The sequence below is a fragment of the Trachypithecus francoisi genome, unplaced genomic scaffold, assembly GCF_009764315.1.
Source record: "Trachypithecus francoisi isolate TF-2019V2 unplaced genomic scaffold, Tfra_2.0 Lachesis_group10, whole genome shotgun sequence".
NCBI lineage: Eukaryota > Metazoa > Chordata > Mammalia > Primates > Cercopithecidae > Trachypithecus > Trachypithecus francoisi.
This window is the reverse complement of record NW_022681455.1, coordinates 76796942-76819646: the sequence shown is the minus strand read 5'-3', so window position 1 is coordinate 76819646 and position 22705 is coordinate 76796942. Positions and strand designations below refer to the sequence as shown.

At 48.9% G+C, this 22705-nt stretch overlaps 1 protein-coding gene across 2 annotated transcripts in view; it reads left to right on the top strand.

Annotated features, from left to right (window-relative positions):
• The window catches only part of EEF2K (eukaryotic elongation factor 2 kinase), an 85027-nt gene that overhangs the window by 33400 nt on the left and 28922 nt on the right, over window positions 1-22705 (top strand). For both annotated transcript variants that reach the window (XR_004438838.1, XM_033217777.1), the window contains exons 3-8: window positions 9239-9339; window positions 13328-13388; window positions 15215-15252; window positions 15703-15874; window positions 21953-22102; window positions 22474-22606. Coding sequence is in view for 1 of the 2 variants with exons in the window: in XM_033217777.1 (XP_033073668.1) it covers window positions 9239-9339; window positions 13328-13388; window positions 15215-15252; window positions 15703-15874; window positions 21953-22102; window positions 22474-22606 (655 nt within the window). In the remaining variant the exon portion in view is untranslated. The remainder of the gene's footprint in view (window positions 1-9238; window positions 9340-13327; window positions 13389-15214; window positions 15253-15702; window positions 15875-21952; window positions 22103-22473; window positions 22607-22705) is intronic.

Here is a 22705-nt window from a genome sequence, read left to right as displayed (position 1 = left end):
AATAACAGTAACATAAAATTGGCAACAACAGTGATAAGATCCCACGTGCCAAAACATTTGTAAACACATTGCTGGCACTCCACCCTCACTCCTGGCATACTCGATGAAGTAAATTATTATTACTATAATAATCATTATTATTATTTCCATCTCCCTTTCCTGGTATATAATTATTATTATTTCACTATTATTTATTTTTATTTTGTACTCTCAGACTTTGAAATACCACAGCCTTTCTATTCTGTAGCCAGGATAATATTTTCCTTTTTTATGAAATATCCACAGACCTCTTCTTTTTTTTTTTTTTTTTTTTGAGACAGAGTCTTGCTCTGTCACCCAGGCTGTAGTGCACAGTGGTGCAATCTCAGCTCACTGCAACCTCAGATCACTGCAACCTCCACCACCTGAGTTCAAGCGATTCTCCTGCCTCAGCCTCCTGAGTAGCTGGGAGCACAGGCATGTACCACCACGTCCACCTAAAGTTTGTATTTTTTTGTAGAGAGGGGGTTTCACCACGTTGGCCAGGCTGATCTTGAACTCCTGGCCTCAAGTGCTCCGCCTGCGTCAGCCTCCCAAAGTGCTAGGATTACAGGCATGAGCCACCACGCCCAGCCCACGGCTGTTCTATGTAAGATTAACTAACCTACTCAACAACTGAGTTCTGGAATCCTTAGAACTAGAGGATATTAGAGCTGGCATGGCCTTAAGAATCATCTAACCTGACCAGGCGCAGTGGCTCATGTCTGTAATCCTAGCATTTTGGGAGGCCAAGACGGGTGGATCACTTGAGCCCAGGAGTTTGAGACCAGCGTGGGCAACATGGTGAAACCCTGTCTCTAAAAAATACAAAAAAATTAGCCAGGTGTGGTGGCATGTGCCTGTAGGCCCAGATACGCGAGAGGCGGAGGTTGAGCTTTCAGTGAGCCACGATTGCACTACAGCACTGCAGGCTGGGCGACAGAGTGAAACCCTATCTCAAAAAAAAAAAAAAGAAAAAAAAATCATCTAACCCAGTAATTTAGTTTCTTAACTTTGATTTACACATGCAATACCTAAATACATTCTCATCGTAAAAAGAATGCAAACATCCCAGCACTTTGGGAGGCCGAGACGGGCGGATCACGAGGTCAGGAGATCGAGACTATCCTGGCTAACACAGTGAAACCCCGTCTCTACTAAGAAATACAAAAAAATAGCTGGGCGAGGTGGCGGGCGCCTGTAGTCCCAGCTACCTGGGAGGCTGAGGCAGGAGAATGGTGTAAACCCGGGAGGCAGAGCTTGCAGTGAGCTGAGATCCGGCCACTGCACTCCAGCCTGGGCGACAGAGCAAGACTCCGTCTCAAAAAAAAAAAAAAAAAAAAAATGCAAACAACATAGATAAACTGAAGTCTCCTTGAGCAACTTATTATCCCTTTCTATTCCAGAGATAAGCATTATTTTAGTTTGATATAAATTACTTTTCAGACCTCTTTTTATGCATTTGCATGTAAGTATACATTTGTATATATGTCTACCGACACACACATCCTTAGAAAATCCATGGTATTGATTTGTGGGTTTCCTCCACCAGTAGGCGGTATCACAGTGTTTGTATTGTTCTGCAACTTGCTTTTTTCCCCCCCTAAACAATAGGTCTTAGAAATTGCCCCGGCTGGGTGTGGTGGCTCACGCTTATAATCTCAGCACTTTGGGAGGCCAAGGCGAGTGGATCACCTGAGGCCAGGAGTTCAAGACCAGCCTGACCAATGTGGTGAAACCCAGTCTCTACTAAAAATGCAAAAAATAGTCAGGTGTGGTGGCATGCACCTGTAATCCCAGCTACTTGGGAGGCTGAGACAGAATTGTTTGAACCTGGGAGACGGAGGTTGCAGTGAGCGGAGATCGCAGCACTATACTCCAGCCTGGGCGACAGAGCGAGACCATGTCTCAAAAAAAAAAAAAAAAAGAAAAGAAAAAAGAAATCACCCATGTTAGCATCTCATTTTCAGTAGACCAAGTGTATGTAATCATGCCCCTACAGATAGGCAGTTTATTCGTACTGCCTGATCATTATAGCATTGTCAGTGCTGACCTTGAGGCCAGAGTTCAAGATCACCCTGGACAACATAGACCTTCATCTCTACACACACAATTTTTTAAATTAGCTGGACATGATGGTGAGCACCCATAGTCCCAGCTACCCGGAAGGTTGAACTGAGAGGATTCCTTGAGCTCAGGAGTTGGAGGCGTCAGTGAGCTATGATCCCTCCACTGCACTTCAGCCTGGGCAACAGAGTAATACCCGGTCTTGAAAAAAAAAGCACTGATTATCCTTGGACCAGCTTACCTGGGCACACCTGGGTAGGTGATAGGAATGGCTGGGTCAGAAGTCAGTGCAGAAGAAGGTTCATAGCCACTGCCAGGTGGCTCTCAAAGGTGGCAGTACCTGCTTCCATTCCCCTTCTGATGGTAACGTATTACTGGTGATTTCCAGCTCAGGCAGGGGTCACCCGAAATGAGCACTGCTACCCTGGTGAGCCACTGTTTTTGGTGGGAGTGTGTCTACCCTGGTTGCAGGGGCCACAAAAAAGTGGACCACCAGCAGCCAAAACCTTCTTCATCCTTGTTTGTAAACAAGAAATGGAGGTTCCCATAGCCAGTCAGTGGTGAGCTGGAACCAGAGTCAGGGACGTGAATGTTAGTACAGGACTTTTTATACTGTCCTTATTAAAAACAAACAAACAAAAACCAGTTGCATTAATCCCACCTGTTGCCAATAAGGTTTGGCATGACTCTGTTCTGGGTTTGGAAAAAAAAAGGTAATTTTGATCCTATGAAATACCACACCCTCTAATTCTGCAGTACTTTCCTCCCTGTTTTGTGGTTGGTGCCACGGCATCCAGCCAGGAGGAGGTAATTTCTGTTGCTAATCTTCACTGAATGGGGATGGGCCCCTGTCAGTGGTTTAGGGAGTGGCAGAGTCGTTTGAGAGAAGCAGTGTCAGAGAACTGTGTATTGCAGACAGAGAACAGGGCACCTGTACACACACGCTTGGAAGTGTGGCCTGCTGAGTTCTCAACACTGCAGGCTCTCCTGACAGGTGGAGGTCGAAGGCTGTCCCTGCCATTTGTAGCAGCTGGAATATCAGCCGAGACTGTGGTGCTTTAAGATACAGCGATTGGGCCGGGCGCGGTGGCTCAAGCCTGTAATCCCAGCACTTTGGGAGGCCGAGACGGGCGGATCACGAGGTCAGGAGATCGAGACCATCCTGGCTAACACGGTGAAACCCCGTCTCTACTAAAATATACAAAAAATTAGCCGGGCGAGATGGCGGGCGCCTGTAGTCCCAGCTACTCGGAGGCTGAGGCGAGAGAATGCGTAAGCCCGGGAGGCGGAGCTTGCAGTGAGCTGAGATCCGGCCACTGCACTCCAGCCTGGGCGGCAGAGCGAGACTCCGTCTCAAAAAAAAAAAAAAAAAACAAAAAAAGATACAGCGATTGGGCTGGGCGTGGTGGTTCATGCCTGTAATCCCAGCACTTTGGAAGGCCAAGGCAGGAGGATCACTTGAGCCCAGACGTTTGAGAACAGCCTGGGCAACATATCGAGGTCCTGTCTGTACAGAAATTTAAAAAATTAGGCATGGTGGCACACGCCTGTCATCCCAGCTATTCGGGAAGCTGAAGCAGGAGGATCACTTGAACCCAGGAGTTTGAGGCTGTGGTGAGCTATGATCACGCCACTGCACTCCAGCCTGAGTGACAGAGCAAGACCCCGTCTCTTTAAGAAAAAAGTACAGGAGCTGGGTGTGGTGGCTCATGCCTGTAATCCCAGCACTTTGGGAGGCCGAGGCATGCGGATCACAAGGTCAAGAGATCAAGACCATCTGGCCAACATGATGAAACCCTGTCTCTACTAAAAATACAATAAGTATTTTTAGTAGTAGCTGGGCATGGTGACGTGTGCCTGTAGTCCCAGCTACTCAGGAGGCTGAGGCGGGAGAATCGCTTGAACCCAGGAGGCAGAGGTTGCAGTGAGCCGAGATCATGCCACTTCACTCCAGCCTGGTGACAGAGCCAGACTCCATCTAAAAAAAAAAAAGAACAGGAACCGAAATTCAGAAAAATGTTTTAGACGTACGCATGTCTGCTGTGGAGTTATTTACAACAGGGAGCAATCAGTGACAAGCTTGAAGCCTAACAGTGGAGAGCAACAGGTGAATAATTAAGTCAATAAGTATAAAGTTCTACAGTAAATTATTATGTAACTATTAAAGCAGGATGCAAATAACTTGTAAATTTTATAGTTATCCGATATACTGCCTGTGCCAAAAAAATTTTAGTGATTTGTATACTGCTTCTTGGAGTATAACTTAGGATAATTTTTTTGGCGGAGAACTCAGTCATTTTTAGATTTTAAATGAGATCCAGCAGTTACATTTCCCAAAAAATATGTCCTACTGAGATCTTGCACATGCGCACAAAGATTCGGATAGGAAGATGTTCACTTCAGCACTGTTTGTACTAGGAAACGTTGGAGAGAATCCAAGCATTATTCAACTGGAGGTTAGACAAATACCTTAAGGTACATTTATATAATTGTGTATCTGGCAGTTCTGGAATGAAAGGAGGTCACTCAGCCAGTCTGCACATATGACATGGAAAGATGTCCAAGATCTTGCATTAAGAAAAGTCAGATGCGGCCGGACGTGGTGGCTCAAGCCTGTAATCCCAGCACTTTGGGAGGCCGAGACGGGCGGATCACGAGGTCAGGAGATCGAGACCATCCTGGCTAACATGGTGAAACCCCGTCTCTACTAAAAAATACAAAAACACTAGCCGGGTGAGGTGGCGGGCGCCTGTAGTCCCAGCTACTCGGGAGGCTGAGGCAGGAGAATGGCGTAAACCCGGGAGACGGAGCTTGCAGTGAGCTGAGATCCGGCCACTGCACTCCAGCCTGGGCGACAGAGCGCCAGACTCCGTCTCAAAAAAAAAAAAAGGCCGGACGCGGTGGCTCAAGCCTGTAATCCCAGCACTTTGGGAGGCCGAGACGGGCGGATCACGAGGTCAGGAGATCGAGACCATCCTGGCTAACACTGTGAAACCCCGTCTCTACTAAAAAATACAAAAAGCTAGCCGGGCGAGGTGGCGGGCGCCTGTAGTCCCAGCTACTCGGGAGGCTGAGGCGGGAGAATGGCGTGAACCCGGGAGGCGGAGCTTGCAGTGAGTTGCCATCCGGCCACTGCACTCCAGCCTGGGCGACAGAGCGAGACTCCGTCTCAAAAAAAAAAAAAAAAAAAAGGTCAGATGATGCACAACAGAACATGTGGTGTGGTCCAATTGCTCTTTTTATTTTTATATTTATTTATTTATTTATTGAGATGGAATCTCACTGTGTTGCCCAGGCTGGAGTGCAGTTATGCGACCTTGGCTCACTGCAACCTACACCTCCTAGGTTCAAGCAATTCTCCTGCCTCAGCCTCCCAAGCAGCTAGGATTACAGGCTCATGCCACCATGCCCAGCTAATTTTTGTATTTTTAGTAGTGACAGGGTTTTACCATGTTGGCCAGGCTGGCATCAAACTCCTGATCTCATGATCTGCCCGCCTAAGCCTCCCAAAGCCCTGGGATTACAGGTGTGAACCACCATGCCCGGCCTAAATTGCTCTTAAGTACGTGTTTGTGTGTACAGAGACATAGGAAAAAATTTTGCAGAATGTCTACATCAACTGTCAACTGTGGTTTTCAGAGGAAGTGGATTAGGGAGGACTTCCGCTTTCTAATTCAGAGTTCTATAGTGCTTGCAGTTTTTATGTGATGTAGATCTTACTTTGGAATCAGAAAAAAAAAATCAAGATCACTAAATAAAGCACAAAGTCCCATTGACCCACTCTCCTGAAAGGAGGTAAATTATATTTTACAGTATGATACCAATCTTATTTAAAAATGCATGTAGGCTGGGCACGGTGGCTCATGCCTGTAATCCCAGCACTTTGGAAGGCCAAGGTGGGTGGATCACCTGAGGTTAGGAATTCAAAACTAGCCTGGCCAACATGGTGAAACCCTGTCTCTACTAAAAATACAAAAATTAGCCAAGCATGGTGGCTCATGCCTGTAATCCCAGCTACTCAGAAGGCTGAGGCAGGAGAATTGCCTGAACCCAGGAGGTTGCAGTGAGCCAAGATCACACCACTGCACTCCAGCCTGGGTGACAGAGGGAGACTCCGTCTTGGGGGGGGGGATAAAAAAACAAACAAAACAAAACGAAACAGCATATAGAAGATCTGGAAAAGAATTAGTCTACAGCATTGACTATTGCTCCAATGGATGGTATGTGGTGGATTTGACTTTTCTTTGTCTTCTGTATTTTCCAGTTTTTAAATTAAGCCTAAATTAGCTACCAAAATAGAAGAAAATAATTCCAGGCTTTATTTTTTGAACTTTGCAGCAGTAAAAAAGCCCCAGCAGCCTAGGCACGGCAGCTCATGTCTGTAATCCTAGTGTCTTGGGAGGTTGAGGCAGGAGGATCACTTGAGGCCAGGAGTTCGAGACCAGCCTGAGCAACAAACATAGTGCGACCTCATCTCTGCAAAATAAAAATCAAAATTAAAAAATTAGCTGGGCATGGTGGCAGGTTAAGTGTAGTCCCAGCTACTCAAGAGGCTGAATAGGATCGCTTGAGCCCAGGAATTTTGAGGTTGCAGAGAGCTATGATTACACAACTGCCACGTAGCCTGGACAACAGAGAGAGACCTTGTCCCTATTTAAAAAACAAAACAAAACAAAAACCCGAAAACAAAAGAAAGCCCTAGAGAGAGTGAGAGGCCTGGGCTGTGTGTGTGTGTGTATTGGAAGGCCCAGCTCCCCTGCCTGAGCTGCTTCTATTTTGAGCAGGACCCAGTGAGGGGCTCAGCCTGGGGATGAGGTGAAGCCCTGTTTGGGAGGAGTCCTTGGGAAGCTGGACTCTTTTTTTTTTTTTTTTTTGAGACAGAGTCTCGCGCTCTGTCACCCAGGCTGGAGTGCAGTGGCCTGATCTCCATTCACTGCAACCTCCGCCTCCTGGTTCAAGCGATTCTCCTGCCTCAACCTCCTGAATAGCTGGGATTACAGGCATGCACCCACCTTTTTTTTTTTTGAAGTAGAAATGGGATTTCACCATGTTGGCCAGGCTGGTCTCGAATTCCTGACTTCGGATGATTCATCCGCTTTAGCCTCCCAAAGAGCTGGGATTACAGGCGTGAGCCACCATGCCCGGCCACTCTCAATAGGTTGTGATAGATTTGGGAGTTCTTTTGGGTCATCACAATGATGGGGTGGTGGGCACTGCTGGCACAGAGTTAGGGAAGGCCGGGAATGCCAGCAACCCTGAAACAGGGCTATTCTGCATGATGAATTTTCCTGCATCCCACAGGACCTTGGCACAGCTCATAGGAATCGTTTCTTAATTATCTGAGGCCAGAGTTAAACCCTATGTTATGTGTAAAGGCAGCATATCCTTTGGGAGGCTGAGGTGGGAGGATCGCTTGTGGCCAGAAGTTCAAGACCAGCCTGGGCAATATGGTGAGACCCCATCTCTACAGACAATTAAAACATTAACCGGGTATAGTGGCTCAGCCTGGAGTCCCAGCTATTCAGGAGGCTGAGGTGAGAGGATCACCTGAGCCATGATCATGCCACTTCACTCTGGCCTGGGTACAAGGTGAGACCCTGTCTCTTAAAAAAAAAAAAAAAAGTAAAGGCAACATATCTTTGGCATGGTTCTAATATGCTCTGAGCTTAGAAATGTATGTTATCTGCAAATTACATGTAGGCCAGTAAAATGGGGTGTTATACAATATTTATTATAAAAAGAGATCACTGGGTCTGGTAGGGTCAAGAATTTCCAACAGAGATGCAGCCTTTTTTTTTTTTTTTTTTTTTTCCTGAGATAGGGTCTCCCTCTGTCACCCAAGCTGGAGTGCAATGGTGCAATCTTGACTCACTACAACCTTTGCCTCCTGGGTTCAAGCAATTCTCCTCCCTTAGCCTCCTAAGTAGCTGGGATTACAAGCACGCACCACCATGCCCAGCTAATTTTTGTGTTTTTAGTAGAGACAAGGTTTCACCATGTTGGCCAGGCTGGTCTCAAACTCCTGACCTCAGGTGATCCATCTGCCTCGGCCTCCCAAAATGCTGGGATTATAGGCATGAGCCACCGCACCCAGCCTAGAAAAGTTTTATGCCCCCTGATGGTGTGTGAGGATACCCATTCCCTGATACCCAGGCCTACACAAGCTAAAATGTTTCACCTCATTAAAATAATTGCCAGCCTGCTGTAATCTCAGCACTTTGGGAGGCTGAGGTAGGTGGATCACTTGAGGTCAAGAGTTTGACACCAGCCTGGCCAACATGATGAAGCCCCATCTCTACCAAAAAGTACAAAAATTAGCCAGGTGTAGTGGTGTGCACCTGTAAGTCCAGCTACTCAGGAGGCTGAGGTGGGAGAATCGCTTGAATCCGGGAGGCAGAGGTTGCAGTGAGCCGAGATTGCACCGCTGCACTCCAGCGGCGACAGAGTAAGACCTTGTCTCAAAAAAAAAAAAAAGAGGCCAGGCACAGTGGCTCATGCCTGTAATTTCAGCACTTTGGGAGGCCAAGGTGTGGGGATCACTTGAGGTCAGGAGTTTGAGACCAGCCTGGCCAACGTGGTGAAATCTTGTCTCTATCCAAAAATGCAAAAGGTAGCCAGGCGTGGTGGTGCGTGCCTATAATCCCAGCTACTTAGGAGGCTGAGGCATGAGAACCGCTTGAACCCGGGAGGTGGAGGTTGCAGTGAGCCAACATCATGCCACAGCACTCCAGCCTGGGTGACAGAGTGAGACTCTGTTTCTATATATATGTATGTTATTTTCTCTCTCTCTCTCTCTATATATAGTGTGTGTATGTATATATATTCTATATTATATATATATATATATATATATTGTGTGTGTGTGTATGTATATAATGAAATGTTTGCCAACCTGAATGGGGGAATGGTACCCTATTTTCATTCTCAACTCATTGATTCCAAGTGTTGTGTAGTTAAGATGTGCCATGTCTGCCGACAGGGAGGCTGTGCCTGTGAGTGCAGAGAAGCCCGAAAGGCTACTAGACAGGAGTATCTCTTTGTCCTGATACTGTCTGCCTCTCCAGAGGAATGAACAGGGCGGGAGGAGTCTGCACTGTCCCCAAAGTCCCTGACCTGGGCCTGATGTTCCTGCCTTCCCCTTTGCCTTCCACAGGAAGCCTGGAAGCATGCAATCGAGAAGGCCAAGCACATGCCCGACCCCTGGGCTGAGTTCCACCTAGAAGACATTGCCACCGAACGTGCTACTCGACACAGGTCAGCAGCTTGTGCAGGGTCTCGAAGAGTCCTGGGGGCTACACGTCCAGCTTCTGCTCCCAATCAGTGAGGCCTAAGTACTCTTGGGGGTCAGGGGAAGGGAGTAATCATAACAGCAGCTAATATTGGAGTGCTAATGCGTGCTTAAGGCCCGGTGCATTGCCTCACTGAATCCTTCCCGTGGTTCTCACAAGGTACCTATTAGACAGGCTAGATTGAGCTAGTTTTTTAAAATTGTTGCAGATCTCTGGCCGGGTGTGGTGGCTCTCACCTGTAACCCCAGCACTTTGGGAGGCTGAGATGGGCAGATCACTTGAGGTCAGGAGTTCAAGACCAGCCTGGCCAACGTGGTGAAACTCCATCTCTACCAAAAATACAAAAATTAGCCATAGCCAAGCGTGGTGGCTGGCGCCTGTAATCCCAGCTACTCTGGAGGCTGAGGCAGGAGAATCACTTGAACCCGGGAAGTGGAGGTTGCAGTGAGCTGATATAGCACTGCTGCACTCCAGCCTCGGCATCAGAGTAACACTCCATCTCAAAAATAAAGTAAAATTGTTGCAAATCTCTAAAACATTTTCCAATATATTGATTGAAGAAAGTCCACTTATAAGTAGACTCACGCACTTCAAACCCACGTCATTCAAGCGTCAACTGTACTTGCCCCGGGCCGGTGCCAACTATGCAGTTCTGGAGAGCTTTCCTCCCTCTGAGCCTAGGGGAGGTTAACCTGCCAGGCCTCTGCTTGTTTTTCCTGGGGGAGGCGTCAGACTCTGGGAAACCTGTTCTCACCGAGGGTGGGGTATTCTGGAGTCTGCCCTGGCTGAGAGGTGCGCCAAGGGAAGCCTCCAACTAGAGCTAAGAACACAGCAGCCCAGAGGGAGGTTTCAAACTTTAGAAATCCATTGAGCCGAGGAGATTTCCGCCAGGCAAACTTGTGTGAGGCCTGGCCAGGCCCAGGGGCTGATTTACTCTGGGAAAGGAGAGATGAAAATGTTCCCGGAACCCTCTCCAAGCTCTCTCTGCCTTAGGTATGCACCTATCTGTGGCAAAAACACACTTTATTTCACCTACTGTATCCTTACAACACAGAATGCTTCTGTGAGCTCAAAATGTGTGGGAGTTTCTCCCTGCCCACAAGCAAGCAATCAAATCTGCAGTGGATACCAGCAGATGTGCCTCTAATTCTCTTCCTCTAATTGAAGGAATTAGAGGAGTTTTGAATTGGGTATCCTATGATGCAATTCGACTCTGACACCATCTACCTGAAGATAGCATCAGATCCCACAGGTTGAAGGCTCAGTCCTCCAAGACCGTCCCCGACTTTCACTGCTGATCGCAAGCCCCAAGTGGTTTCATCTGTGCTTCTGACGAGCTATAAATCAGGGTTCCCATGACCCCCCCTCCTTGAGTTTGATTAACTTGCTGGAGCAGCTCACAGAACTCAGGGAAACACTCATATTTACTGGTTTATTATAAAGGATGTTACAAAGGGTACAGAAGAAGACTGGGCATGGTGGCTCATGCCTGTAATCCCAGCACTTTGGGAGTCCGAGGTGAGTGGATCACTTAAGATCAGGAGTTTGAGACCAGCCTGACCAACATGGTGAAACCCTGTCTCTTCTAAAAATACAAAAATTTAGCTAGGCATGGTCGTGGGCGCCTGTAATCCCAGCTACTGAGGAGGCTGAGGCAGGAGACTTGCTTGACTCCTGGGAGACAGAGGTTGCAGTGAGCTGAGATCGCGCCACTATACTCCAGCCTGGGTGACAGAGTGAGACTCAGTCTCAAAAAAAAAAAAAAAGACATCACTTTGGAGATTCCAAGGACTTTCAGAGTTGCATGCCAGGAAATGGAGTCTAAAACAAAATATATGTTTACCATCACACAACCTGGTATTGGTGCTCAGAAAATGATACCCCAAAGTGAAGGCTTCAGAAACAGCCTTTCTTTGACCTTCTCCTGCCCTTCTGTCTCTCACTCCTCATTGTCCCCTTAAGAAGCCATAGAAACTAGAATTGGCCGGGTGCGATGGCTCACGCCTGTAATCCCAGCACTTTGGGAGGCTGAGGTGGGCAGATCACGAGATCAGGAGTTCGAGACCAGCCTGGCTAATATGGTGAAACCCTGTCTCTACTAAAAATACAAAAATTAGTCGGGCATGGTGGCACGCGCCTGTAATCCCAGCTACTCGGGAGGCTGAGGCAGGAGAATCGCTTGAACTCAGGAGACAGAGGTTGCAATGAGCTGAGTTTGCCCTACTGTGCTGCAGCCTGGGCGACAGAGTGAGACTCCACCTCAAAAAAAAAAAAAAAAAAAAAAAAAAAAAAAACAAGAATTGCCTCTCCCCACTACTGGTCATAGAAACTAGAACCCCTTTTCCCCAAAGCCAGCCATAAAGCTTAAAAATATTACTCTAGGCCAGGCGCAGTGGCTCACGCCTGTAATCCCAGCACTTTGGGAGGCCGAGGCAGGTGGATCACTTGAGGCCAGGAGTTCAAGATCAGCCTGACCAACATGGTGAAACCCCTTCTCTACAAAAATACAAAAAATAAAAAATTAGCCAGGTATAGTAGCAGGCACATCTGTAATCCCAGCTACTCGGAAGTCTTGAAGCAGGAGAATTGCTTGAACCCAAGAAGCGGAGTTGCGGTGAGCCAAGATTGCTCCACTGTACTCCAGCCTGGGTGACGGGGAGATTCTGTGTCAAAAAAAAAAAATTCTCTAACCTTACACGAACTTTCTGTGCAGTAGCTGGCCATAAATAAATATGGAATGAGACCGTCATTCCAAAGGGGTCCTACCCCATACCCAAGAAAAGCAAATGCTATAACAGAGCGGCCAAGAAGAATCGGAACAAGCCTTGCTGGCCCACTCAGTCTGTTACCATTAGCTCATCTCCTTTTTGCCCAATCACATTGCTCCACGCCATCCCTGCTTCACTGAACCTCCACATAAAATCGAATCAGTTCCTCTGTATCTTTGAGTCTTCAGTCTGAAGGCTTCCATGTCACATAAAACTGGGCTGTTGTCCGTGAACCTTATGATGGGGAGGAAAGAGATCACTCCTTTCTACCCCTACACCTGCAGCACTTCTCCTGTCTAGACTCAGAGACGGAAGGAACCCTTACCCGCCACTGTGTGTGGCTGTTACTTCTCAGGAGATGTGCCCAGCTGCCTGGCAAGATTGAGGGCACCACCACCACCTTCCCTCCCTGGGCCATGCCGTTCATTACAGAGACCAGTTATGATCAGGATATTATTTATTCAGTCATTCATCCACCTTGTGTACTTATTTTTATTTTTATTTTTTATTTATTGAGACAGAATCTCGCTCTGTCACCCAGGCTGGAGTGCAATGGCGCGATCTCGGCTCGCTGCAACCTCCGCCTCCTGGGTTCAAGCGATTCTCCTGCCTGAGCCTCCTGAGTAGCTGGGATTACAGGCATGTGCCACCATGCGTGGCTAATTATACTTTTAGTAGAGGCGCAGTTTCACCATGTTGGTCAGGGTGGTCTCGAACTCCTAAACTCGTGATCCACTTGCCCCAGTCTCCCAAAGTGCTAGGAATACAGGCGTGAGCCACCACGCCCAGCCATGTGTATTTATTAAGCATCCATACACACCAGGTCCTGGATGACCAAGACAGACATGGGTCTGCTTTTGTGGGATTACAGTCCATTGGGGGCCCCAGATGCAGAACAAGCCAGTAAGCAGCACAGCAATGAGAGCTGGGGATATGGAAATGGAGGACATGGTAGAGAAGGAGCAGTGGGTTTGAGGAAAGGATTGGAGACCAGCATGTTGGGACTTGGGAGGGAGGGACAATGTTTCCAACCCAACCCAGAAGGTTGGGTGGGCTGTGAGCCAAGGTGGAGAGTGGGTTGGTTCTGAGGCCCATGGGGAGCCCAGAAGGGTCTTTGGCCTTTAGCCAGTGAGGAACAGGACTGTGTGATGGACACTGTGCCCTGGGGTGGGTGGGTCTCTGCAGGTACAACGCTGTCACCGGGGAATGGCTGGATGATGAAGTTCTGATCAAGATGGCGTCTCAGGTGAGCAGGGCCTTGAACCCCGTGGGCACAGGGCTGAGCAAAGACTTCCTGCAGCTGACTTTGGTCTGTGCGCCCTTCTCTGCCACCCCCACTTTATTTAATTTTGGTAACTTCAGAGGATTCTATGTTATTATTTATTTATTGGTTGCAACCAGCATTTTTTTTTTTTTTTTTTTTTTTTGAGGCAGGGTCTCTATCACCCAGGAGCGCAGTGGCACGATCACAGGTCACTGCAGCCTTGACCTCCTGGGCTCAAGCCATCCTCCAACCTTAGCCTCCCAAGTAGCTGGGACCACACTACCATGCCTGGCTAATTTTTTAAATTTTTTATAGAGACATGGGTTTCACTATGCTGCCCAGGCTGGTCTCAAACTCCTGAACTCAAATGATCCTCCTGCCTCGGCCTCCCAAAGTGCTGGGATTATAGGCGTGAGCCACCACACCAGGCCACAGCCAACCTTTTGAAGGAAAAAAAAAGATAAAAGACTACAAAATAGAGTATTTCCTGCATATTGAGGTTAGGATTGCTTTGTGAAGCTTTGTTTTAGTGTAATATACAATATACACAGAAAAGTGTACAGCTTGCTGAGTTGTCACAAAATGAGCACACTGCCTTACCAGCAGCCCATATCAACAAACAGAAGGCAACCAGCCTGCCCAAGCCCCTCTCAGTCACTCCCCCCATACCCACAGGGTAAGCACCACTCTGAATCCTATCACCCTAGATTACTTTTGCCTATTTTTTTTTTTACTTCAAATAAGTGGGGGCATAAAACAGGTATTCTTTTTTGGAGACGGGGTCTTGCTCTGCTGCCCAGGCTGGGGTAGAGTGGTGCATGATCTTGGCTTACTGCAGCCTTGAACTCCAGGGCTCAAGCAATTCTCCCACCTCAGCCTCCTGAGTAGCTGGGACTACAGGTGTGCACCGTCATACCCAGTCAATTTTTAAATTCTTTTTTTTTTTTTTTTGAGACAGAGTTTTGCTCTTGTTGCCCAGGCTGAAGTGCAGTGGTGTGATCTTGGCTCACTGCAACCTCTGCCTCCTGGGTTCAGGCAATTCTCCTGCCTCAGCCTCCCGAGTAGCTAGGATTACAGGCATGCACCACCACACCCGGCTAACTTTTGTATTTTTAGTAGAGACGGGGTTTCTCCATATTGGTCAGGCTGGCCTCGAACTCCCAACCTCAGGTGATCCACCCACCTCAGCCTCCCAAAGTGCTGGGATTACAGGCATGAGCCACTGTGCCCAGCCTTAAAATTTTTATAGAGAGGGAGGTCTTGCGATGTTGCCCAGGCTGGTCTTGAACTCCTGGCCTCAAGCGATCCTCCTGCCTCAGCCTCCCAAAATTCTGGGATTACAGGCATAAGCCACTGTTCCTGGCACTGCAGGTTTTCTTTTGGTCAACACTTTGCGTTGGTTTTCATTGCTGCATGGTATTTCGTTGAAGGAATTGACCTGGTTGATTTTTCCAGTATATTGTTGCTAGACACGTAGGTTGTCTCCACTTTTTTTATTCTAAAGTCTGGGCTGTGAAAATGTCCTCTGAGATGCACTGTCCCTCCCCCAACATCCTGCCCCCGTGGGTTCTTCCCCTCAGCTGGGATGGAGGAATGGGGGGTCCTTGTCATCTCGGCAGCCTCTGGGTTGGAAGGCCTCTATGGCTTTGGTGCTGAGACATAGGAGGGAGATCCCCGGGAATTTCAGGATTGAGAAGAGGCCCAGGGCACCCATTTGATGGGTGGCATGCAAGGGGAGCACCTCCTGTCTTAGGGTCCCTTTTGGGTGGGGCATGGGAACTGATAACACTCTATGTGGTGTCTTTCAGCCCTTCGGCCGAGGAGCAATGAGGGAGTGCTTCCGGACGTAAGTGACTCAGCCTGACTCTTGGGGCCCTGCCCAGAGTCCCCCCAGGCTCCTCAGAACTGAGGCATTAGGACATTTGCAGCCAAGGAATGGAGCCAGGGTCCCCTCTGCCTTCTTGTAGCCCAGGTTCCTCTCCATCTGGTCTCCCGCGGGCCACATGTTGGGCCTGGCTGTGAAGATGGGCTCAGGAGGAATAGGGAGCACCCTGCCCTGGTGTTGAGAGGTCAAGGGAAATGGGATAGGAGACCTTTAACAGTGACCTTTAATCCCCCTATTCCAATTCTTTGAAGATGCAGAGGGGTGGGGAAGTCCTTCCTAGTTCCTGCATTTTGTTCCTGCCGCCAGTCACCCATCCAGGTCAGATAGGGTCTTGCTGTCCTGAGGACCAGGGCTGTGTCCCTGGTGAACCCCAGAGTACCCAGGTAGGCCCCCTGCTGCCTCTCCCCACAGGAAGAAGCTCTCCACCTTCCTGCACGCCCAGCAGTGGAAGGGAGCCTCCAACTACGTGGCGAAGCGCTACATAGAGCCCGTAGACCGGGATGTGTACTTTGAGGACGTGCGTCTACAGATGGAGGCCAAGCTCTGGGGGGAAGAGTATAATCGGCACAAGCCCCCCAAGCAGGTGCGTGGCCCTGCTACCTGCCCCCTTTCCATGCCAGGGCAGCTGTGCACAGTGTCTGGGAAAGAGGGCCATGGTGGGTCCCTCTTTCAACTTCTTTTTTTTTTTTTGAGATGAAGTCTTGCTCTGTCACCCACCACCACCACCAAAGCTGGAGTGCAGTGGTGTGATCTTGGCTCACTGCAACCTCCATCTCCTGGGTTCAAGCGATTCTCCTGCCTCAGCCACCCAAGTAGCTGGGATTACAGGTTCCTGCCACCACGCCCGGCTAATTTTTGTATTTTTAGTAGAGATGGGGTTTCACCATGTTGGCCAGGCTGGTCTTGAACTCCTGACCTCAAGCGATCTGCCTGCCTCGGCCTCCCAAAGTGCTGGGATTACAGGTGTGAGTCACCATACCTGGCCTCTTTCACCTTCTTAATAGTAGCTAATAACAACCACTGTTTACTAAGTATGATGAACCAAGTCATTTATTTTATTTTATTTTATTTTTTGAGACAGGATCTTTCTTTGTTGCCCAGGCCAGAGTGCAGTGGCGTGATGACAGCTCACTGCAGCCTCAACCTCCTGGACTCAAACAATCCTCCTAGCTCAACCTCCTGAGTAGCTGGGACTACAGGGGCATGCAACCATGCCTAGCTAATTTTTGTATTTTCTGTAGAGAAAGGGTTTTGCCATGTTGCCCAGGCTGGTCTCAAACTCCTGGCCTCAAGCAAGAAAGGGTTTTGCCATGTTGCCCAGGCTGGTCTCAAACTCCTGGCCTCAAGCAGCCTCCCAAAGGGCTGGGATTACAGGCGTGAGCCATTGCTCCTGTTCCAAAGTCATTTATTCCTAAAAGCAGAGCTCTGAGGTTGGAACGTTTTTATCCTCAATTACAGATGGGATCTATTAGTCAGGATTTTTGTTTGCAAATCACAGAAACCCACTCAAACTGCTTAATCCAAAAAGATAATTCATTGTCTTTTGTAACTGAAAAATAATGCTGGCCACAGGCATGGCTGGATTCAGGATTAAAGTGAGGTTGTCAGAATCTTCCTCCATCTCTGATCTGGATGTTCTTCTGGGTTGGCGTCATTCTCAGGCAGTTTCTGCACTTGTGGTAGCACTCTGGCCCCCAGCAGGCCCAAGTTCTTGTTAGAATGACAAAACTTATTTTCCCAGAAGTTCCAACAAAAGCCCCAGAGCTGGGTTTCATTGGCTCTGATTAGGTCAGATCCCTATTGCTGAACCAATCACATACAGTGGCCAACGGGTGGGAATATGCAGACTGGGCACACCCTAGCCATGTGCCTGCCCTTAGAGCTAGGAATGTAGGTGTTCCACCGAGACCACAGGGACTGAGACTGGAAAAGGTGAGATTCCCAAGAAAAAGCAGAAGAAAAAGCTGGTAATGTATATTAGTCTGTTTTTACACTGCTGATAAAGACATACCCAAGACTGGGTAATTTATAAAAGAAAAAGAGGTTTAATGGACTTACAGTTCCACATGACTGGGGAGGACTCACAATCGTGGTGGAAGGCAAAAGGCACATCTTACCTGGTGGCAGACAAGAGAGACTGAGGACCAAGCAAAAGGGGTTTCCCCTTATAAAACCATCAGATCTTGTGAGACTTGTTCACTGTTGTGAGAACAGTATGGAGGAACCACCCCCATGACTCAATTATCTCCTACCAGCTCCCTCCCACAACACATGGGAATTATGGGAGGTACAATTCAAGATGAGCTTTGGGTGGGGACACAGCCAGACCGTATCAGATTGGATACTATGTCCGCTCTTTGGGGACCCGGGCTCAAAGAGGCTAAATGACTTGCCCAACCAGAGCTGGAGCCAGGGCTCAAATGCAGGCTTTTCAACCCCCTGCTAGGTTGGCACCTTCATTTGAGTCCTTAGGGTGATGAGTGACTGAGACCAAGCAGAATTCTCTGTTGCCTTTGAGCATTTGAGGAAGGATCCATGCCTCTGCCCTGCATACGCCCACAGCTCAGATCTCCCACAGCCTGAGCATCTACTACATACAAGGCACAGTCTCCTGGGTGTGCAGGATTTATTGAGCACCTGCTGTTTGTAGGGCCCTTGATGAAGCATACTTGGGGAAGGTGCAAGAAGCCACAGTCCCCACCTTGGGGGGCTCTGGCTTCCTCTGCAATTCGTGGCCCTCCAGCCTGGCCTCCTTTCTCTTCCTCCACAAGCTTGTTCCTGCCCCAAAACCTTGGCCCTGGCTGTGGGCTTGGCTGGCATCTTGTGTCACCGTGATGCTTGCATGTCTAGCTGCTTGTAGTTCAGGTCTCAGATCCTGTGTCACCTCAGCCAGCCCATCTCAGACCACCCTAAGAAGCGGTCCCTCTACCCCAGTCACCTCTGCCACATCATTCTGGATTTTTTTTTTTCTGTTCTTTGGAGCAGTTAGTGTGTCATTCATTTAGTTAATATTTTAGGTGCTTCTCTCCCCTAAAGGCAGAGATTTTATTTTATCTTGTTCACTGCTGTCTCCTAGCGCCTAGGTGTCCAGTAAATAAGAATGTGGTAGGCCGGGCGCAGTGGCTCATGCCTGTAATCCCAGCACTTTGGGAGGCTGAGATGGGCGGCTCACCTGAGGTCAGGAGTTTGAGACTAGCCTGGCCAACATGGTGAAACCCCCATTTCTATTAAAAATACAAAATTAGCTGGGCGTGGTGGTGCATGCCTGTAATCCCAGCTACTTGGGAGGCTGAGGCAGGAGAATCACTTGAACATGAGAGCCGAGATTGGGCCACTGCACTCCAGCCTGGGTGACAGAGCAAGACTCTATCCCCAAATAGTAGTAGTAGTAGTAGTAGTAGTAGTAGCAGCAGCAGCAGTAGTAGTAGTAGTATAGTAGTAGTAGTAGTAGTAGTGTGGTTGACTTAAGGGAGGGAGAAGGACGTGGTTGAGGAGGTGCTGGCTGTCCACTGTGGCTGTGCCACTGCCCCTCGCCCAGGGAGCCCTCTGGCCCAGTAGGTGGCCCTGCTCTAAGTTTCCTTGTAGGGATGGAACCAGCCTTTGGGGCAGAACCCTCTGAGAACCGCCCCTCCTTGCCTTCCCCTCAGGCTGGTTCTCAGAACCAACTGAGTCCTCGTTTGGGGCAAGTTCTCACCTCTCAGATCAGGACCCCTTCGGCCTCTGCAGCTGTTGTCTGCATGTCTGGTGACCCACTCTCCGTGGATGGTCTTTTCCTTGGGAAACCTGGACCTAATCCTCCCAGGAAGTGGCATTGAGGGGGACATGGGGACCAAGGATGAGTCCTTGTGTAACAGAGCAAGAGGTGCAAGCTGGAGTCCCTAATCTCCCCTACTCCACTTTATAAACCATATGCACTATTTGTACATTTTCTTCTGTGTACAAAATTAAACATAGACTTTGTAAAAAAAAAAAAAAAATCAGCAAGGAATGTCAAAGTTCCCTATAATTTCCCATTGCAGGGAGAAAACTGTTTAGTGGTTGGTTTATATTTCTGCTGTTTAGAGGTTGGTTTATATTTCTCTAGAATTGTGGCTCCTGATAAAAATAAAATGAGTGGCCAGGCGCAGTGGCTCACACCTGTAATCTCAGTACTTTGGGAGGCCCGGGGTGTGGATCACTTGAGGTCAGGAGTTCAAGACCAGCCTGGCCAACATGGTAAAACCCATCTCTACTAAAAATACAAAAATTAGCCAGGCATGGTGGCGGGTGCCTGTAGTCCCAGCTACTCGAGAGGCTGAGGCAGAGGAATTGCTTGAACCCAGGAAGCAGAGGTTGCAGTGAGCCAAGATTGTGCTACTGCACTCTAGCCTGGGCAACAGAGTGAGACTCTGTCTCAATAAAATAAAAAATAAAAGCAGGCCGGGCGCGGTGGCTCAAGCCTGTAATCCCAGCACTTTGGGAGGCCGAGACGGGCGGATCACGAGGTCAGGAGATCGAGACCATCCTGGCTAACACGGTGAAACCCCGTCTCTACTAAAAATACAAAAACTAGCCGGGCGAGGTGGCGGGCGCCTGTAGTCCCAGCTACTCGGGAGGCTGAGGCAGGAGAATGGCGTAAACCCGGGAGGCGGAGCTTGCAGTGAGCTGAGATCTGGCCACTGCACTCCAGTCGGGCGACAGAGCGAGACTCCGCCTCAAAAAAAAAAAATAAAATAAAATAAAATAAAAGCAAACATTGCCTGGCTTCTTTTTGCATCAATAACTTTAATTTACAGACTGAGTCTAAGACCCTGTTTATGCAGATAAGGAAACTGAGGCACAGAGAGGTAAAATTCAGAAATGTGCCCAAATTCGCAGTATTACAGTAAGGCATAGTCTAAGTTGCTTAGCAAACAGACCCAAAATATGTGCAGACGTGAAATGGTTTCTTTTTCACTTGTGTGGAGGTCTTGCGTTGGGGGGTGGCTTGGGGTAGGCTGGTGCCTCATCTCCTTGAAGCCATCTAGAGACCTGGTTCCTTTGGTCTTTTTTCTCTGCCATCCCCTCAGGGGTTTGCCGTGGACCAAATAATCAGTTCTGGCTCCCAAGCAGAGTCCACCTTACAGGGCACGCTGGAGTTACATCATCACAATGCTCACTTCCCATTGGCCGGGCACAGTCATGTGCAAGGGAAGCTTAGTAATATCATTCCTAGTGGGTGGCTGTGTACCCTTTTAAAACTCAAAGGAAAACAGAGCTGAGCACAATGGCTGCAGCTTGTGATCCTAATACTCTGGGAGGATGCTGGAAGGCAAGAGGATTGCTTGAGGCCAGTTCAAGACCAGTCTAGGCAGCATAGTGAGACCTCGTCTCTATGAAAAAAAATGTAGATATGAGCCACATGTAGTGACACACGCCTGTAGTCCTAGCTTCTTGGGAGGCTGAGGTGGGAGGATCACTTGAGCCCAGAAGTTCGAGGCTATAATGAGCCATGATTATGACACTGCACTCCAGCCTGGGCAACAGAGTGAGACCCTGTCTCTAAAATAATTTTTTTTTTTTTTTCCAGGCAGAGTCTCACCCAGGCTGGAGTGCAGTGATGTGATCTTGGCTCACTGTAACTTCCACCTCCTGGGTTAAAGTGATTCTCCTGCCTCAACACCCTGAGTAGCTGGGATTACAGGCACATGCAAGCACGCCCAGCTAGTTTTTTAATTTTTATTTAATTAATTAATTTATTTTTGAGACGGAGTTTTGCTCTTGTTGCCCAGGACTGGAGTACAGTGGTGCAATCTTGACTCACTGCAACCTCCACCTCCCAGGTTCAAGCAATCCTCCTGCCTCAGCCTCCCAAGAAGCTGGGATTACAGGCATGTGCCACCATGCCCGGCTAATTTTGTATTTTTGGTAGAGACAGGGTTTCACCATGTTGGCCATGGTTGGTGTCAAACTCCTGGCCTCAGGTGATCCGCCCACCTCAGCCTCCCAAAGTGCTGGGATTACAGGTGTGAGCCACCACACCCAGCCTTAATTTTTGTATTTTTAGTAGAGGCAGGATTTCACCATGTTGACCAGGTTGTTCTCGAACTCCTAACCTCAAGTGATTCATCTGCCTCGGCTTCCCAAAGTGCTGGGATTACAGATGTAAGCCACCGTGCCCAGCCTAAAAATATATATTTTTTAATTTAAAAAAAAATGAAAGGAGGCCGGGCGCGGTGGCTCAAGCCTGTAATCCCAGCACTTTGGGAGGCCGAGACGGGTGGATCACGAGGTCAGGAGATCAAGACCATCCTGGCTAACACGGTGAAACCCCGTATCTACTAAAAATACAAAAACTAGCCGGGCGAGGTGGTGGGCGCCTGTAGTCCCAGCTACTCGGGAGGCTGAGGCAGGAGAATGGCGGAAACCCAGGAGGCGGAGCTTGCAGTGAGCTGAGATCTGGCCACTGCACTCCAGCTTGGGCGACAGAGCGAGACTCCGCCTCAAAAAAAAAAAAAAAATGAAAGGAAAAGAGGAGATGAGATTCTGGGCATCACCAGGAGCTCTGGCAATAGAGAGCTAGGAAGTGATGGAGCCACGATCTGAGCCCAGGCAGGCGAGTTCCTCTCAGCACTCCCCTTGCCGTTTCTCAGAGGAGGTGCGCCTGGGCCCTCCCGCCTGAGCCCACTCCCCGTCCCACCAGGTGGACATCATGCAGATGTGTATCATCGAGCTGAAGGACAGACCAGGCAAGCCCCTCTTCCACCTGGAGCACTACATCGAGGGCAAGTACATCAAGTACAATTCCAACTCTGGCTTTGTCCGTGATGACAACATCCGCCTGACGCCGCAGGTGAGGCCTGGGCTCACCATCACCCTCTGCCCACCACAGCCCTTGGGGTGAGATCCTGGCCAGGCTCAGCCCCTAAAGAGGAAGGTCCCTGTGGGCTTGGAGTCTCACCCCCAGAGAAGCCTCTTGGAGCATTCAGAAGGAGACTCTGTAACGAGACACCTGTCACCCCATGATAGCTTCTGTCACCTAAGATGGCCACAGGACCTGCAGCTCAAGGTCCCTGCCCAATTGAAGAGGCCTTTTTCCTTTGTCTTTTCCTCTATATAACTCCTTGCAGAGAAAGCCCCTCAGCATGGACAGAGGCGTGGCCAGTGCCTACACAGCCCTCAGCCTGTCTCTTGATATCTCATTTTCCTTCCTGTCCCCCGTAGGCCTTCAGTCACTTCACGTTTGAGCGTTCCGGCCATCAGCTGATAGTGGTGGACATCCAAGGAGTTGGGGATCTCTACACTGACCCACAGATCCACACAGAGACAGGCACTGACTTTGGAGACGGCAACCTAGGTAGGTGGGGAAAGCCAGGCTGTTTCCGCAGAAACCACGCTCCCTGCTAAAACCTCTGAGCTCTTTGTACAGCCCAGGAAACAGGCTGAGACATTGTAT